At 41.6% G+C, this 19,686-nt stretch overlaps 1 protein-coding gene across 1 annotated transcript in view; it reads left to right on the forward strand.

The window, feature by feature from the left end:
* Nucleotides 1-19,686, forward strand: part of LOC144824482 (uncharacterized) — a 695,244-nt gene that overhangs the window by 444,511 nt on the left and 231,047 nt on the right. The window contains exon 11 of the mRNA XM_078683566.1: nucleotides 10,976-11,150. Coding sequence (XP_078539692.1) covers nucleotides 10,976-11,150 — 175 coding nt within the window. The remainder of the gene's footprint in view (nucleotides 1-10,975; nucleotides 11,151-19,686) is intronic.

Here is a 19,686-nt window from a genome sequence, read left to right on the forward strand (position 1 = left end):
TTAGAAGTGAATCAATACGCTTAGAATTGCCGAGGGCATGTACGACCAGTATGCATAAGTTATCCGAAAATGCACATAATTACTACCAATATGCCAGTACAATTATTTTTCCCAGTGTAGGCACCATCCTACTGTGGGCAGTCCCAAAATGACAGGAATTACTGCTGCAATGTCATTTGATTATTTAAGGATGTATGACGGTACAATGCGTGCTTTTACAATGCGTACCATTACCAGGCAGGTTTTACAATGCAAGTCGTTACAACGACTTGCGTTGGGGGGCGCTGGATAGTGAATAGTTTAATTTACTATTCCAACTCCAGTCCCCGTGGATAGTAGGGAAGGAGTTGGAAAGTAAATTAAACTATTCCCTATCCTACAGCGCCCTCCAGCGCAAGTCGTTGTGACGACTTGCGTTGTAAAATCTGCGTGGTAATGGTACCGCGTTGTAAAAGTTTCGTGGTAAAGGATGTTTCCCATTATTTAACTACCACGTGGGCAGCCCTATACACCAGAACCAGGAAAGTTCCGCTTCGTAATGAGATCACACCCGCACGCTTAAGCAATGTGCTGAGGAGTTATTTGTCTCCCATTCCGTGGCTTAACCCCTTCCATGCGTCGGACGGCCGGCGGCCGTCCGACGTCACGGTGGGCGTGTGCGGAGGACGGCCGGGGGCCGTCCGAACCACGCCCACGCCATAAATCACCCGCCGCGGTCAAGGGGTTAATTTGTCGGCTTGATTCTAAAAGCCACGAGGTCAATATATTTATAAGGGGCAGCATAAATTGATTCCACTACCCCTTGCTAAACTAAGATTCTGTCTATTTATATCGGAGAAAGATTCAAATAATCAACTACTGCTACATTTGTTTCTCTTGTTAATGAAAATAGTTCTGTTGGATGCTCAGTTAAAACTTATGTCCTAATGATGACCTGGAATTTATAATAAAGGTCGAAACACCGTTGACGCAACTGTGGCCGCAACTAATGAAGGACACATTGTTTTGTTTGTGGCAATTTCAGTGTTGTTCTGAAATCCCTCCCTCCTTTTATGTAATTCCTTCCACCCGCCACTTGTCTGGTTTTTGTTTTGTGTATTAACTTTTATATGTACCAGAATATATCTCTGAGCCTGACTTTACAAGTGTTTTTACTGAATACATTTTGTATGCATTGCGAGATATTCTCTACATGGGTTTTTGTTGTTACTCTAATGTTTCCTTTTTCTGTGTATGCATAGAGGTCTGTTGTCTTTAATAACTGTTTTATGTTCGTATTTGTTTATGTAAATGATAATTTTCTACATTCCTTGAACCTTTGTTAGGATAAAAATACGCAATGTAATTTGAGGCATATATTCGTACCAGGAAGGTCCCAGGTGGCATCAGAGTGACTCATATTATTTTTACAACACATAATACAGTATATGCATATAATATAAATTATAGAGTTGTTTAAAGACAAGTGGTGGGATTCAGAACGAACTTGCAGGATTACTACATCCCAGTTCATGGAACACAAGAAGGAGCAAAAGATTAGAAAACATAGCTAAATAGTTTGCTTCATTCTAATTTCACACCTACTCTTAATGGTCTTTCCAGTTCATTTGATTTGTGCTGTCAAGAAAGAAGTCTCTCTGAAACTGGTTTTAAGTTTGTTTGATGCATAGCAATGGTGGGTGTGTACATAATATAAGCTGAATAAGCAGCAGGTGTTCTACTCGATAAATAGTACACAATTTACCCTCATCAGAAAGATGAAAGACAGAGTAGGTCCGTTTTAGACCAAACCACTGATGCACTGACATTGACCTAATTTGCTGGCTTACTGGCTGTGTGTACCTTTAAGATATAGAGCTAAGAATTTAAATGTACCTGCTACAATTGCATCACTATCATTTTAAAATACATGGGCCTCCCCTTTCTACCCCCTCCCAATGTCCTCTTTCCATTCCCCCCTCATCACTTCCTTCGATCTCTTCTCCTTCGTTTCTCTCTTCTACTCCTTAAAATTGTACCCCTCCCCTTTTATTCCTAAACTGTGCATTCATGTTACTCCGCCCAACATTTCTTTTTGGCCCCCTACTTTACTCAACTGGTTGAGCGCCACCTGTGTGTTTTTTATTACCTTTGTAAAATTGCTTTACCTTATTCCCTCCTCTCTTGGAAATTGCTCTTCCCCGTCCCTCTTTATTTACAATCCAATTGTTGTATTTTAATTGACGGTTCTTGTTTTACCCTTATTCCCTCCTCTCATGTAAATTTTCTTTCCCCTGTCCCTTCTTATTTCTAATTCAATTGTGTTATTGTAACTGACTGTTTGTGCTTTGCCCAGAGAAAATGTTTTGTATTTCTTGTACTGTGTCTTCTCCTGTAAAAGCGCTCTGATGCCCATGGGTCTAGCCAGCGCTATATAAAACCTTTCAAATAAATTCAATCTGGGAGTTCCCTGTCTGAGAAGCTAAAACAAAGGCAGGAAAGAGGACGATGTCTTCCCGCTGAGCCACTACACAACACTGTTTTCAGTAGAAACTCTAGGGCCAGAATGAAGATTAAAGGGTGCACTGGCTATCCTTTGACTTAAAAAGGGCATGTGTCTCTTGTTGTTTCACAGGAGTCTGGTCCAATTCAAAGGGACCTCAGGAATTGACATTCCTGTCTGGCAGGCTCTCTCTATTCTCAATCTTGCAAAGGATGTATGACATTACAACGCATGCTTTTACCACGCATGCTGTTACAACGCAGTTTTTACAACGCATGCTGTTACAACGCATAGGGCTTTGGGGTGCTGGATAGTGAATAGTTTAATTTACTATTCCAACTCCAGTCCCCGTGGATAGTAGGGAAGGTGTTGGATAGTAAATTAAAACTATTCCCTATCCTAGAGCGCCCCCCAGTGCAATGCGTTGTAATGGTTTTCGTTGTAAAACCTGCATTGTAAAAGCACTGCGTTGTAAAAGTTTCTTTGTAAAGGATGTTTCCCTCTTGGGAAACTACTTGCACAAAGGAGAACCATATGCAATCCTGTGCCTATACAGTCTGTTGCCTTCAACTGCAGACTGTAACTATAAGCAAGAATCGTTGTCGCACATAGTGTGCCTTGGCAGTTGTTAAAGGCCCTAAGGTGCTTTTAGCTAAAACCAGTCGAATAAGGCAGTGTAAAACTGCGATAAAAATGTGTTTGAGTGGGGTTAATGTATAGTTAACATCTAGGTTTTTGAAGATTTGGAATGGTGCTTGTTGTTAAACTATCCAATCACTCTTTTAGTATGCTGTACTTTTATTTCGTTTTAGACAATTATGCACTTTATATCTTTTGCAATTATTGGTTCAGTTATTGTAAGTTCTTACTAAATGCACTTTGTATTGCCATCACTAAGTAGCAGTGCGTTATTAAAATGTTCCTTAGAGAATAAAGCTTAGAAACTCATCTACCTCAGATGCATCACCTTTATTTTGGCTCCACTTTACAGTTTAGTCTGCACAATGATATAAAATAACAAAATTATGTCTCTTTTACGATTAAACTGCATTCTCTTTTTATATATGTTTGGTAAATTGTTATGGTCTTAAATAACTGTAAACAATAAAATGAACTTACTTATGTACATATTTTAAAGTAAAAAGGATACATTCCATGCTCACCATAATCCACACGGTTATAGTGTAAAGCACTGACCTGAACATAGTGCTGGACCTTGCAGGAATGATGTACACCCTCAAAATTCGCAACCAGGGAAAGCAGAATTGGATTTTGTGAGAAGAGAAATAACAAGCATTGGCATTGCAGTAGGTCTCGCATTTGGGACCATTATAGTTGTTAGCCATGCAGCACATTATGCTGGGTACTACAATATTTACTGTTACTTCACATGCTACTGGTGAACTGCCACACACACCCAAGGGTGGGCTTTCGTGCTATTTAATAACCACTGAAAATGCAATTCATGACCAGCTAGGGCAAGTCTGCAACCTAAAGGAAATTAAATGATTAATAAAAAGATTGTTATTCAAATAATGCCTTCAAAACTGCACCAGTCAGTGATGCAATGAAAACAAGCCTCTATACATCAATAGAAATAGTGATATGATGCTTGTTACTTGATTATTTCTGCAGCTTCTTTCTGAAATGTGCAAGTAAATGAGGGATGAATTTTTCATATTATTTGCAGTTTCAACATGTTTACTGTAATTTGGCATTGTGTTCAAAAGTAGTTATTAATCAGGGTGTACAATGTGCAGTGCCTGGATGGAGCCTAAAGGCGTTCTTTTCAATGTATTGCGTGCCATGGAGTACTTAATATTAATAAATTAATCAGACTACCCAATGCATCACAAAACCTAACATAATTCAATGAAAATAGTCTCATAATCATCAGCTACCTTCCGGAGAAAGCCTGCAGCACGTAATGAACGTGTGGCGCACTCGACAACAGTGTCAATATATATAATTAAAAGTGTACTAAACAGACTTGCAGTTTTTGCGTTATATTAACTAGAACACAATACAACATATCTTTCCAGTAATGTCAACTGCCCCACATTTTTATGCAGCTATCACAAATATATTATTCATTTTTTTTTCTTTGAAATGCTTGCTTTTTCTAAAGTGTAAAAAAAGTAATATCTGATTTATCTCTTGATCAACCTGTGAAGTGGCAGGCAAGTGTATTAAATAAATAGGAATACCACACATACCCAGGACAGGAAAGAAGGTATAATGACGATTAACATTGAGATCACAATGGCATCTACTGTACGTAAAGCTGGCACAAGTACAAAGCCACTTTGTACTGTTCAGACACCAGAGCACAAATAGAGTACCTCAGTTGAGAACTAGCATTGGTGGGGTTCGAGAAACAGTGGGGCATGTGAGCAACAGAAGCAACACAGAAGAGGAAGGGAAAAACAGATTCAACACAAGGGGGTACCAGGGCAATATGATGGAGGGTGGGGGGTACCAAAGCAACACATTGGAGGGCGGGGCCGATACCAAAGCAACACATTGGAGGGCGGGGCCGATACCAAAGCAACACTAAGAGGATGGGAGAGGTAAAAAAGCAACATGGTGTTTGGGGTAAAGCAATACAAGTTTGTGGGTGGGGAGCCGATAATAAAGGGGGGGGGAGAAGGACACAGGTGAGGATAAAACACAGAGCGGGCGGGGAGAAGAACACAGAGTGCAGGGGGAGAGAAGTACACGAGAAAGACAGCTTGAAAACACTCATTAAGTACTCAATAAAAGAAAAAATAGTGCTTGAAATACAAGCAGTAAGAGCAGAGTTTACAGCCAATTAAAGAGATGGTAAAGCAGGAATGCACCACAGAAGGGACAAACACAAGTCTGGCACGCTGGGACAGGCATAAGAAGCAGACAAATGAGTGACTAGATACCCAACCAATGGTAAGCAATGAGCGTGCTCCAAGCCCCTCCATTTTATTGGTAAGTCACAATATGCATCACAATAGCCAGTGCGTACGCTGTCTAATAGGCTCGATCTAAAACGTAGTTTCCTTCTACTCTACTGCTCTCTGCCAGTGTGCTTAGTTAGGAGGAAGTAACAGGCTGTTTGACACTATTCATCTCACACTACATGCAGAAATAACCACAAGAAAGTTCTTCAATGTTGAGTGGTACGTAATACCTGAAGCTTGACAATATGTGGGACTTGGGAATGGAAGTACTCTAGGCTACCTCCAGATGCAGAGGTAGAGGACATGTAAACAATGAGTATTGCCTACAAGACTGCATTTAATTTCGAACCAAGGGCACATGACTGATGGCTAGAAAGTCAAACAAAAGCGTCACTCTTGAATTGTAAGGCAATACAATCTCTCAATGAAAAATGTATTTCACTTAGAACAACAAATGAGAAGTTATCATACACCTTAATCATTTGTTAATTCCAAGCAAAACTCAAGGTAAGTTATTTTGTCAAAGGGTTGTATGTGTATATTGTACCGATTTAACTGTGTACTGAAGCAGCGCCTGGATACCCTGTGTGATTAGCCACGCTTTACAAATCTTGTTTTGATATGATTTGAAATGGATCACTGAAATAATATCGAGGGACAGAATATCGACCAACAAAAATATCGTTGACAAAATATCGAGAGACAAAATATCGAGTTTCTATCTACAAACAGGTAAGTACAAAAATATCGAGTTAAAAATATCGTTTACAAAAATATAGTTGTAAAAAATATCGACTTTAATAAAAACAATGTTTAATTACATTAATATAAAAAATTAATTACTAAAATATACTTAACAATACTTAAAATAACTTTTAATAATTAAATAATTAATGAAAGTAAAAAAATAATATTTTTTTAATCATATTTCTTAAAACATATATATATATAGTAACAAAATTTAATTAAATAATAGCCAATATTATTAACGTACAAATACAAAAGAGTAAAAATTACTATTCCCACTCCAGTGGGTGCAACAGTAGGGAAAGCGTTGGATAGCGTAGGGGTTAAAATTACTATTCCCACTCCAAGGAGTGCAACAGTGGATATATGACGTTACAACGCAACTTTTACAACGCACTACCATTACAACGTAAGTATTGGTAAGTATATAATAATTTTTATTATTTAAATTATTTAAAATTAATTTAATATAATTTAATTAAATTAAATTAAATTAAATTAATGTAAATTTAATTTTACTTTATTTTTACACTGTACCCCTGTACCCCAAAAACCCAAAACTGACCCTGAACCCTAAAAAAAACCTTTACCCAAAACCCCAAAACTGACCCTGAACCCTAAAAATACCCCTTTACCCAAAAACCAAAAACTGACCCTGAACTCTAAAAATACCCCTTTAATTTAACATAATTAGCAATTAATCAATTAAATTAAATTAATTACCAATTACATTTTAATTAATTAACAAATATTTTTTTAATTAACAATTAATTAAATATTACTACCAATTATTAAATTTACATATTTAATTAATTATAATTAAATTACTTCCCACCCTATTCCCCTATAAACCCACAACCCGCTACAGGAAATGAATTATTTAAATATACACAATTAGCAATTGATCAATTAAATTAAATTAATTACCAATTAAATTTTAAATAATTAACAAATATTATTTAATTACCAATTAATTAATTATTACTACCAATTAATAAATTTACATATTTAATTAATTATAATTAAATTACTTCCCACCCTATTCCCCTATAAACCCACAACCCGCTACAGAATAAAATTACACAATAATAAAAAAAAATCATTAATTAAAAATAATTATAACATAAAATGACACTTTTCACACATATTATAACATAAAAACACTATAAATAATTAAATATTATTTAAAAAACTATATTTTTTACTATCTAGATTATATACTTGGATATTTTCACTTTCTATATTATTTACAGTCGATATTACTTCACTTACCTTAAAAACGATATTTTAACTGTTGATATTCTGTCCTGTCGATATTTTGTCCAAACGATATTTAAAACTCGATATTCTGTCCAAACGATATTTTGGAGTCGATATTATGTCTGTGCACCATTTGAAATATGTCAGAAAACATTTTCTTTGGATATCAATGTGGCAGCCGCAGTAGACAACACCAGAAATTCACAGATCAGCTTGTATGCTAAAGCATGACCTGATCAGGGAAACCGGTCCCAGGATGCTTGTTTCTAGTCCAGGGAAGACATGGCTTGGCAGTTCGGGCTGGACTGTCCCCATGAGGCACAGGGTCAGACTGATTTGCATAAGGCCATGTCTGAGCTGGGGTGGCGGACTGAGCTAAAGAATGATGATGGATTAAACCCAGATCAGTTGACTGGGGTTAAGTGCTTGCATTGTTTAACACTCCGTCCATCATCCCCTTTGGTTTTGCTTTGTTCACCCTAAGTTGGCAGGGTATGCCCAGAGGTGGGTCCCTTGCTCACTTTGCCACTGGATTCAAGCTAGCCTGGCTGATGACGGCTGATTAGCCAGAAACCGGCCCCAGGATGCTTGTTTCTGGTTCAGGGAGAGACATGGCTTGGCAGTTCGGGCTGGACTGTTCCCATGAAGCATAGGGTCAGACTGATTTGCATATGGCCATGTCTGAACTGGGGTGGCGAAGTGAGCTAAAGAATGATGATGGATTAAACCCAGATCAGTTGACTGGGGGTGAGTGTTTGCAATGTTCAACACTCCGTCCATCATCCCCTTTGGTTTTGCTTTGTTCGCGCTAAGTTGGCCAGGTATGCCCAGACGTGGGTCCCTTGCTCACTTTCCACTGGATTCAAGCTAGCCTGGCTGATGATGGTTGATTAGCCAGAATCCTGTCCCAGGATGCTTATTTCCTGTCCAGGGAAGACATTGCTTGGCAGTTCGGGCTGGACTGTTCCCATGAGGCACAGGGTCAGACTGATTTTTATATGGCCATGTCTGAACAGGGGTGGCGGAGTGAGCTAAAGAATGATGATGGATTAAACCCAGATCAGTTGTCTGGGGGTGAGTGCTGGCATTGTTCAACACTCCGTCCATCATCCCCTTTGGTTTTGCCTTGTTTGCCCTAAGTTGGCATGGTATGCCCAGACATGGGTCACTTGCTCACTTTGCCACTGGATTCAAGCTAGCCTGGCTAATGAAGGCTGATTAGCCAGAAACCGGTCCCAGGATGCTTGTTTACGGTCCAGGGAAGACATGGCTTGGCAGTTCGGGCTGGACTGTTCCCATGAGGCACAGGGTCAGACTGATTTGCTTATGACCATGTCTGAACTGGGGTGGCAGAGTGAGCTAAAGAATGATGATGAATTAAATCCAGATCAGTTGACTAGGGGTGAAGTGCTTGCATTGTTCAACACTCCATCCATCATCCCCTTTGGTTTTGGTTTTGAAGATGGTACTGGCTGGCTGGGGAGCCAATGGAGTTCATCATGATGTGAGTGATGCAATCATATTTCTTCAGGTGCTGGATGAGATGTGCTGCAGCGTGTCGGATTCTCTTAAAGGACTTCAGTGTGAAGTCTGGGCATCCATGTAGCTTTACCACAGTTCAGATGTGAAAGTATGAAGGCTATAACAGCAGTTCTGCAGTCACTTTCTGGAAGAATCAGTTTCACTTTCTTTAGGAAAGAGAACTGGTACTAGCCTGTCCTTGTGTTTTGGCAATATGTTCCTTAAGGGTGAGGTTGGTGTCCAGGCTAAATCAAGTGACTTGGCATTCACTGGAAGTTTGGCTTCAAAGCTGACAAGGTTCAAATGATTAAGCCAGATTTTTACTGCTTCTTGTTTGTGGTTCTTGGCAAATAAAAGCCATTCTGTCTTGGTTGGATTGAGCTTCAGGTACACACTGAACATCCAGGTATGAATGATATTTAGGAGTATTTGAGGCACTGAAAGTCTAAAGCAGGGGAGACTTTCAAGTAGAATGGTGTATCATCTGCATGTTGGTGAATCTTGGGGACAGGGGAATAAATACAAACGTAACCTCATATAGTCCACTCAGAATTATGAATTAGTACCAAAACTCCAATTTGTGGAATCCTTCTTGAAACATATTCTCTGAAAAGAGATCTGCAGGTAACCCAGAATTTACAGGAAGTAAACCAATGACAAGCATACATGCACTGAAAGATGTGTCTTAAATAATGCCTAGAACCAACAGTGCCCCATTTCTCACACAATTAAGTCTACCTCTAGACAGCAAGCAACAGGATCTGTTATGCAATAGATAGGGAGCAACAGAATATATGTTACAAGTCTGCATTGTAATTTTTGGGGCCGCCTCAGGCAGCAAATATTTGGACACTGTCTCCTCTCAACAAGTCCATAATTCACAGAAGAAATAAACAATTTGTACTGCTTTACGCTTTGAACATGAATTTGAAAAAGTTCAATACTTTGAAAAGGTTTCTAGTGACTTACTTGCAACATATACAGTATGCACCCACTCTCCACAACTGACTCAGCAACCTTTCTAGGGCATTTCCCTAGCTGCCTACAGGCAGCTGACCTTATATTGCAAGGTTAGCACTATAGGATAGGAATCCAATTCAAACAGAGCCTACTATGGGGATCATTACGATGTCAGGCGGAAAGCCTCCGCCCCACACCGTGTCGCATTCAGGACCGACCGACTTGCGGTCGGCAGTTCTGACCGCCGGATTACGAAATTTTCCCATTATTTCCTATGGGAGCTCAAGTTATACAGAGAACCGGCCATAACACAGGCTCCTTTGAGAAATGGTGTGTGTGTTTAAAACCCTGCACCCTGTCCCAGGCACCCCATGGTGCCTGACACACAGTTCAGGGTTTTGCAGGGGGGTACCGTAGGTACCTCCTTGGCCACTAATCTTAGGCCCGGTGATTGGGGGGCGTGCGAGGGGCTCCCAAAATTACTCTCTGACAGCCTTTCTGTGTCGTAAAGGCCGGCACGAAAATGCTGTTGGAAACCGACATTGTAATCTTGATGGCCATCCATAGGGGGTTACGGTGCGGTTCCGAGAAACAGAATACTCTGCGAGTCGATTGGAACAGAGTCGGAATGATTAGCCGGTTTACATTCCGACCTCAAACATCATAATCGGGCGGTCGGACTGTAAACCGACCGAGTCGGTCGGAAGTGGTCCGATGCGGACGGTAAGATTCCGACTGTCTGGCTGAATTTTTCCGCCGCACATCGTAATAAGCCCCTAAATGTGAGACTTCATTAGAGAGGCTTTCCACGTAGCATAAAACCAAAAACCAGAGGCCAAAAACACAAAACTGAGATTCTCTTTTATTAAAAATAAAAATGAAATGATTCACTATGACGAGAAGAGCTGTAATCTTAGAGGTTTTGCTCAGGTATGTCCTTATGTAGACTCTTAGCTGCCTCCTGCCCAGCATCAAGAAAGAGATCACTGTTGAAATAAGTGTGCACACTAGCCTGTTGGGTCGTAACACGGTGTCTCGTTCATGAATCCAGAACTTTTTTTTGCCTCCACAGGTCTTCCTTCACAGCCTCAATCTCCTGCTTGAGCCACGTCTGGGAACAGATTGCAGGAATGGTGGATGGAGAGGAACCATCAGAGGAACTTGCAACTGAAATGTTCAACATTTTCAAGCACCTTCAATCATTGTCAGAAACTGAACAGAGTCTCGTCAAATATAACAAATTTCTTGTGAGTATAAAGTTACTGTATCATAATGTCGGACAATCTGTTCTTCCTTAGCGTATTAGTTAAAATTGCTCCTTTGGGTTTTGCTCAAAATGGTGGCAGTTACATTTATAAGCATATATTTATTATAAGCAACAGATTAGAAAAAAAGGCTTCTTTTTTATTTGCTATTGCACAGTTCAATATTAATGGAGCACTAGGTTGGCTATGTGGCTTGATGGCAGCTCTGAGTGGCAGCACAAAGAATCCCTGATATTTTTATCTCTGCTGTGGTACCACAACAGATGATCCTAAAGGAAGGGTGCAAGCAACAAGTGAACCATCGGCAAATGTCAGCAGCACGTAATATAACCTCGAACACTTGGCATTCGGTATGGTTCTTGAGATGGTTTTGCAAATTATGGGGCTCATTTAGGCTTTGGCTTCATACCAGTGGCAGTCAGACTGTCAAATTTAAAGCTGTCACCATTGTGGTGGGCATCATTTCACAGAAGTAGCTCATACCTACATGGTGGGATTCTCTTTGAGTGGAAAGACAATTGTGGCCAGTCCATTACACTATGTTGTCACTTGCATGAGTTTTGGAAATGAACCTCTAAATTGGAGGTCCATTTCCAGGATCTACATCAAAAATGTTTCTGGGATCCTGGGAGAATTAAAAAAACATTTCTGTAGAGGGTTGGTATGGTTTCAGTGGTGGCCCCATATAGAAAGAATGTCATCAGAAATTTTCAATTTAGGGTCACCTATTTGATGCCATTTATGTCACTGTGAGATCTGTAAAATTGGTAGCTTCGATAGTAGAGTTATAAACGGTGCTGTAATTTGGAACACTGCTTAAGGCTGTTCTCTAAACGGGGCAGAGGTACACAGGGGCCCAGACAAAATAGCTTCCTTTTCATGGTAGAAATATATGCTCACAATAGAGGGCCACAACACTGTTAATACAGTAATTGGGAAGGATATCTAGGAACACAATAATCTGGGTGGACCATTAAGCAACAATGTAGGTAAAGCAATAGTTACATTAGGGAACAGTCTACTAGATGATGGAAATTGCCACTGACATCTGTTTTTGTTATATTAGGCTGATCCGAAAGGCATCAATCCTAGCCAACTTGGTGACTACTGCTCATAATGTCAAACATCAGATAAGAGGTCCTGAGACTTAGGTCTGTGTACAGCCTCATATTATTGGACCTCTATCTTGGGTCACCTTTTTCTGAAAATACTACATTAACCAATTTAATAAGAGCCCAGACTTTGGTAACATTAACTACCCCATAAAATATGTGCAAATAGGGAATACTTTTCATAAAACTCTCTTCTTTATATTACCAGTTAATAATATAATCAGAAACATTGATTCTAGTATCTTCAACTGAAAAAACAGATCCTCCTGCGCTTTCAAACATCTCACAAAAAAACTAAGGGCCTTATTACAAGTTTGGCGGTAACACGACTGCCTTTGAAACAGTTCAGACATTCCCACGTCCCATATCACCATGGAGCAGACCCTCAACATCCTGCTACTGCTGCTTGATGATGACCAACACCAGCGCCGTCATGGACACAACTGACATTAAGTCATATACCCATCCGTTCCTATTGACTCCTCAGCAAATAGTTTGTCCGGCATGGACCTGTGAAGGTGTATGTGGTTCCTGACCCAAACATGTCCTGAGGGCCCCTTTCCTAATACATTAGAATGTATGGTCCAAGCACTACTCCATGATGACCTCTTTGTGCAAGTCACTGACACTGTGCAGGCCCACGTCACCAATTTGAACATGTGTTTAAAATTAGGAATCAAGGATACTGATGTTTTAATTGATCGGTGTAGCATAACAGCACCTCCCCATCAGTATCCCAGTTATTCATCTCTTTGACACCCTCACATTTATCACTTGCTAGGTCCTGTTGTCATATCAAAGAGACTTCTGGATGGATGTGTCATTAAACTTAAACACACCCTCTCTGCTAAATATCTGTATTAGACTCTCACACATCACCGACATAAAAAGGTAAATGTGATGTCAATGGGTTGTCAAATAATAATCAGTGTGAGAAGCCTACAAAGATCACAATGTCAACACTCTGCAGAATAGGTTTGCCTCTACCAGGGGTACCCCTGAAACCTGGGCCTTTTGGCCCAATCCACTTTGCACATGCCTCAAAACCTCTATGTGCACAGGATCTGTGGCCTGAAGTATATCATGGACACCTAATAGCAACCAAGGGCCATGCATATGTGGGAAATGTCTAAGTTCAAGTCATGAAAGCAAACACAGCATTTGTCAGACACATATATATAAAGTAGGCGAAAGCTAATCACACTGAAAAGGACACATGTCCATAAAGACGTGTAAAAAGGTATGACTATTCAGCACCCTTCATGTGTGGAAACACAAATAACTAACTTGCGCACATCAAAAACATATCCACTCTACATCATAGTGAGAAATACAAGCTAAATGATTTTCACATTGTTCAAGACAAGCAGAAATACTAACCATATGATATCCCACCCAATGCAATGTCAGCCACATTTGGAATTCATCCCACATATCCATCTTTGGAAGAGTTATCCTTCTCCAGTGTAACTCCAGCACTGGTTCCAATGTCGGATTATACAAATCCCTTCACATGGATCAGCAATCAGGGTGAAACAAACATAACTGTAGTCACACATCACAAAGAATACAATAATATAAAGTAGTTAGAAAAGTAATGGCAGAACTAATGTTTTCTAAACCAAACAAAAGTAGTATTGCTCCATAACATTATGGAGTTAACCAAAGGCCAATGACCAGTCCATGTCCACATTTGGTGGTCCAGCACAGTGCTCTGCCACTGAACATCCCCTTCAAGACACTGCCGGGGAACCTCTTCACACAAGGACATCAATTGGGCATATCAGGCACCTCGATGATCTTATTTGGGTGGGGACTTTTGGTTTTGGAAGGAGTGTCCTTGGATTGTGAAGGTACAACTTTGGAAGAAGAAGGGGTGGACTGATGTTTAGGGGGAGTAGGAAGTCAGGAGGGATGGAGAGACATTTGGAAGGGGTACGCTGGGTAGTGGAAGGGGTGGATGGGTCAGAAATAAGGGTGGATTTGGAGGTAGAAGTGGTGGTCTTGGGTGTAGCAGGAAGAGAAAGCTTCTTTGAAGGGTGGTATGAAGTTTGGTAGCGATGAGGGCAAGGGCAAAGGAAGGGTTTTCTGTTGGGAACTTGGAAGGGGTGTGGGAAGGAGTGGGGACTTGGAGGGACAGGAAGTGGCTTTGAGTAATGTGCTTGGGTCTGGTGCAAGTGCATGTGTGTCAGGTGTATGTGTTGCTAGTATAGGTGTGTCTAGTTATTCTGGTTTATGTTGGGTGCTTGATTGTTGGCGTTGGACTTTTTTAGGAGTGTAGAGTGTGGGTGGTGTGTCTATTGATGTTGCTGCAGTGGAAGTTCTGTGAATGGGTGTCGTGAATGGTGATGTTGTGCTGACTGTGGGTGTGTCTATGGATGTGATGGTGGGTGTGCATGTGGGTATGGGTGTGTCTGTGGTGGGTGGGGGTGCGGTGGTGGGTGGGTGGTGTGTGCATGTGTGTGCGATCCCCCTGTCCTGTGTGGGGATGTGATGGGTAAGTGGTGTGAGTTTATTGCTGTTGTGTTGTCAGTGGTGTTTGTGATGGTGTTGTGGGTGCCTGTAAGTGTGGTGGGGGGTGTGATGGCTGTATGCTTGGATGCATGTTTGCCTTTGTTTCTGTTTTTGCTTGTGTGTGAATGTGCTTTTTGGATCTCTATGGGTGGGTGCGTGCAAATCAGGTTTAGGAATAGGGTATGTGGATGGGTGAGAGGCAGGGGGACAAACAGAAGTTTAGGGGGGATTGGGAGGCTGCGGTCAGTGAGGAGGCCAGAGCCTGAAAAGATCTCTGTAGTGCAGACATGGCACCATGAATGTCTTCCAGATAGGCCACCATCTGCTGCAGATGGCATTCAGCAGTGCAGTTTCACCCATAGAGATGTTCCTGAGGAGGTCAATGGCCTCCTCACTGAGCACAGCAGGAGGGACAGGGACAGGGGTTGAGGTGCCTGGAGCGAAGGAGAGGGGTTCCCCTCTTAGGGGACCAGGCACGGCCAACTGGGTGGGGAGCAACTGAGAGGATGGAGCTGGAATGTGGGGTGGCAGGCAAGGAAGATGGTGGCAGATCTCCTGCGGGGTCCGTCACCATCCAGGAGTGTCCACTGGAGGATGACTCAGATGAACTTGCGCTTGCCTCCATAATGGCACCCCACACACCCACTCGGCCACTGGGTCCCTCTGTGTCGGAAGTACCGTACCCGGATCCACCGTGGCCATCAGCTTCCCCGCCGATGTTGGCCCTCTCTCCTTAGTTTGCCTAAGATGATACTGCAGTGTAAATATAAATCAGTTTATTGCATCTGCGATAACACACCTGACCATGAGAAGTAAGCACTAAACATTTCAAAGGTGCACAGAATACACCAACTCCAAGTTACAAAACATAGGCTCCAACATTAGCCTGAACAGATGACTGCATGGTACATAACCTGTAAACAGCTGCCACAGTGATGTCATTACCCCACACAGCTACAAGACCATGAATGAAGTTTACTCCACGTCATCCAAATGTATCTACTGGTATTGGTCCCTACCTTCTACAATTTGGCCCATTTGGTTGATCAGTGAACAAATGCCCACAGTATAAGTTGTCTCATTGCCCAAAGGATATTCCATTCTATCTTTGGACTGTCTAACCACTCCATTCATACTTACCATTTGCCAAAGACAATTTGCCATTCAAGGCTCATGTGTCACGGTGACTATCTGTGACATCAGCATGTAATGTAAGTTTGTTCCCAGGGTGTTAGCATATTACAGTACCTATCACGTTGTTCATAGATGCACATTTGGAGATTCCCATAGAAGTATGAGTAATGGGTCAGGGTATATGTCACACACTCAGCAATATGTACACAGTCCTGGCTGTTGTAAAACATTGACTGTTTAAATAACGCGATTAACTCACAAAATAATCTCAGTGGCCTACATACACACGTCTGATTGACTCAGACATCAACCTAAGAATGCAGTTACATCATGTAGAACACATGATTGCTGATAGCACAACTACCGGAAGAGGTTCACAGGCCAACATGTAGGCCCTATTATTGATTGCATCAGGTGTAGGAACACTTCTGTTATTGTTCATACCCACCTTACCAATGGGAAGTGTTTTCCAGTCACGGCATTAAAGGTGCATGTCATACTATGTCACATGTGATAGGCCTACCATCACATGACGAACAGAAGAGTGAGCATCACTCAGTCCACAATGTAGACAATTGGTCTGTTGGGGGCAATGGTCAGCCAGGTTATTCAACAACTTGAGATGAATGATCACTTGAGTCAGCCATATGACAGCTCATGTCACGTTCATGAATAGGTGACTGGTCATTGCTGTGTAGCAGGTTGATGCAGACAATAGGCAAAGGACATCATTATTCATCTACCACCAGACCTACACATTTCTGTACTCCTTTTGTGCATTGAATTTGGGTGTGCCCAGTGCAGATGGTGACAATAATGCCTTTGAGCTGAAAAAAATGTTAAGACCACTTGTACAAATCTGGTCATGACTTACCCTCTTCTCGCTGTTGTTGAGTCCTCAACTGCCCATCAACCCTGAGATAGGCCCCTGCTAGTATGTGGGCCATTAGAGGGTTTCGGGGTATGGCGTGTGCCCTGCACACGTTGGGAAGACATCCCCAGATGGACCTCCACGAACCTTCGGGTTCTGTGTCTCAGGTCCTCCCACCTCTTGCGGCAACGGACACTACACGGCCTGTAGACCCCCAGGGTCATCCAGATGTCACGCCTCTGATGGACGTCGACCTACATAGATACATTAGAGGAAGCAAACATTTTGTAACTGAAAGCTAATGTACATCAGTTTTGATGTTACAAAGTTGTATTACATCTGCCACCAGCTGACACCAAGAGTGAGCACACATGTATATTACACATGCTGAGATATACAAACAGCCTAGTACATACTTCAGTAATAATCTGCTGAATACCATTATCCCTATTAATGTCCCAAAATCACAAATGTACACATAATCACAAATGCTCACATGAAGTACCCCAGGGGCGAGCTACATGTACTGTAATGTCAGCTACAATGAAACCTGACAAAACCTTTGGACTTTAAATGCTGCACGACTTTAGGCGAAATTTGACATCCATCTGTAAAGGCAGGCACATTAGCTTTCGGCCTACAGTCCAAAGACCTGCCATATGTGTTAGTGAGAGGATGCTCACTGGGGTGGTGTGGACATGTCTACTCCTTGATGCTACACAATACTACAGCTTATTGAGTGCGAATGCCATGTACCAGCCTCACAGGATACCTTTTGTAATATGTGAGACTGTCACCGTGATGCTATCACCATACCATACTAAGCCCACCCTGGCTTGGTTGAATGTATGGTAGCTGCTGATTCACCTAGCCAACATCTCAACTTAACTAAGCAATGAGATGGACAGTGAGTGTGTGAAATGTTTAATTGGGCCAGTACTGTGCAAGCATCAATTGTTGCATATTGTTAAGAGTTCACTAGTAGTAATGAGCCTGTGGTTGTGAAATTACACACTTTGAACAACATCTGCACTGGTCATGAGTATCAGGTCAAAGGGTTACATCTCTCACCATTCAAAAGTTTGTCCGTGTGAGACCAAGCAGGGGTAGTGTTGGGGTGAGCACAACTCAATTTGTCATCACACATTAAAAAAGAGGACTACAGGGACATTGCTCTTGGCATCAGTTCTAGCGCCACTGACACCCTGCTCCGGCCTGGGGCATGCTTCTGACTGGCCACAGTTCATTGTCAGGCCTTGTTTTATGCAGGCTGAGCATACCGCTGTCCCATGTCCAGCACATTATCAACATATTCCAATAACAAAGTTCAGCTTATGGACATCTAATAAACAAACTCAGGACTGGGTGGCACCCTGAAGGGGTCTGTGATATATTGCTACCTCCCATACAACCTTTGTGAGAGCACAAATTTAGGCTGAGTGATATGTGTGGCTAGAAACATTGCTGACATGATCTTCATCTGCTCTTGCCAGAGTATGCTGCTAAAGATGTGCACATGTTTTCATATTTGGCATCATCAGAGTTGTAACAATATCACAGGTACCATTAAATGTAAGAATGCATAGATGGCTACGTACACCCAACATAAACTGCAGGACTTTTCATATTTTCCCCTAACAATGGTGATATCATAGCCACAATGTATAGTGCTCAACAATCACTATGATGATTGTCCTATGTAGTGAGCGACAAATTATACAACACCATATAGACATATAATGTGACTCAGAGGCACAATGTAGCCTGTGAACATGGCAAAGTTTGAGTTACACAGAGTTTATTGGAATTATTGAGGGATGTTGGACAGGAGACTACTAACATGTTACATATGTATAGTAAATAGTTCACCAGTTATGCTGTGTCACATGATTGAAATTGTGCATATGTTACTGTGACCATTTTACTGATATGTTGTCACTTCACACATATGTACATTGGGAGAGGGAGGGGAAGGTAGCCTCCAGTGTACCGCCCATTTCCAGACCTACAGACCATGGAAGAAATGGATGTAAATAAACTGTTTCGCCTGAATAAGCAAACAATCCGTGATTTAAGTCACCAGTTGGAGCCTGATGTCCTGCCTCACAATACAAATCCAACATGAATCCCACCAATAGTGCAACTAATAACATGGCAGCAGTACATTTGTTTGCCACCGTTCATTCCAATACACAATAGCAAGGTCTGTTGGTATATCACAACCAATGTTTAGTGGTGTGCTAGGAGTAGTCCTTTCTTCTTAGATGCGACACACTGACAGCTACATTCCATTCCCCAGAAGTGAGGATTTGGCAAATGTGAAGGCAGAGTTTTATGGATTTACTTGCATGCCTCATCTGCTTTGATCCCTTGATGGCACCCATATAGTTTTGATGCCTCCACATGATAGGGAACAAGTTTACCATAACAGGAACCACTTCCACTCAATCAATGTGCAAATTGTCTGCTAAGCTGATTTGTACATCTCAAACATCTGTGCCCGGTTCCCAGGTTCCGTCCATCATTCCTTTGTACTGCGGAACAGCCCCATACCCTAACTGATGTCACAACTCCTACCAGATAGTACCTGGCTTGTTGGTATGTTTGAACTGTCCTAACTCAGTATGGGTAATGTCAAGTAGTATCATCTCAAACATTGTGACTCATTGTTGCACTTATGTGTGACTTCCATCCAGGGAGCTCAGTGTATCTTAACTGACCATGATTGTTAACACCACTAAATGTAAATTGATACTTGTATAGCGCACTACTCACCCGCAAGGGTCTCAAGGCGCTTGTACAAATACCGCTGTGGAACCCATCCTGGCTTTCCCTGTGAGGTGTGCACTCCTGGGCACCCCCAAGGTGGAGGCCAGGCATCCTTAGC

Source organism: Lissotriton helveticus, chromosome 3_1 (genome assembly GCF_964261635.1).
Source record: "Lissotriton helveticus chromosome 3_1, aLisHel1.1, whole genome shotgun sequence".
Lineage (NCBI taxonomy): Eukaryota > Metazoa > Chordata > Amphibia > Caudata > Salamandridae > Lissotriton > Lissotriton helveticus.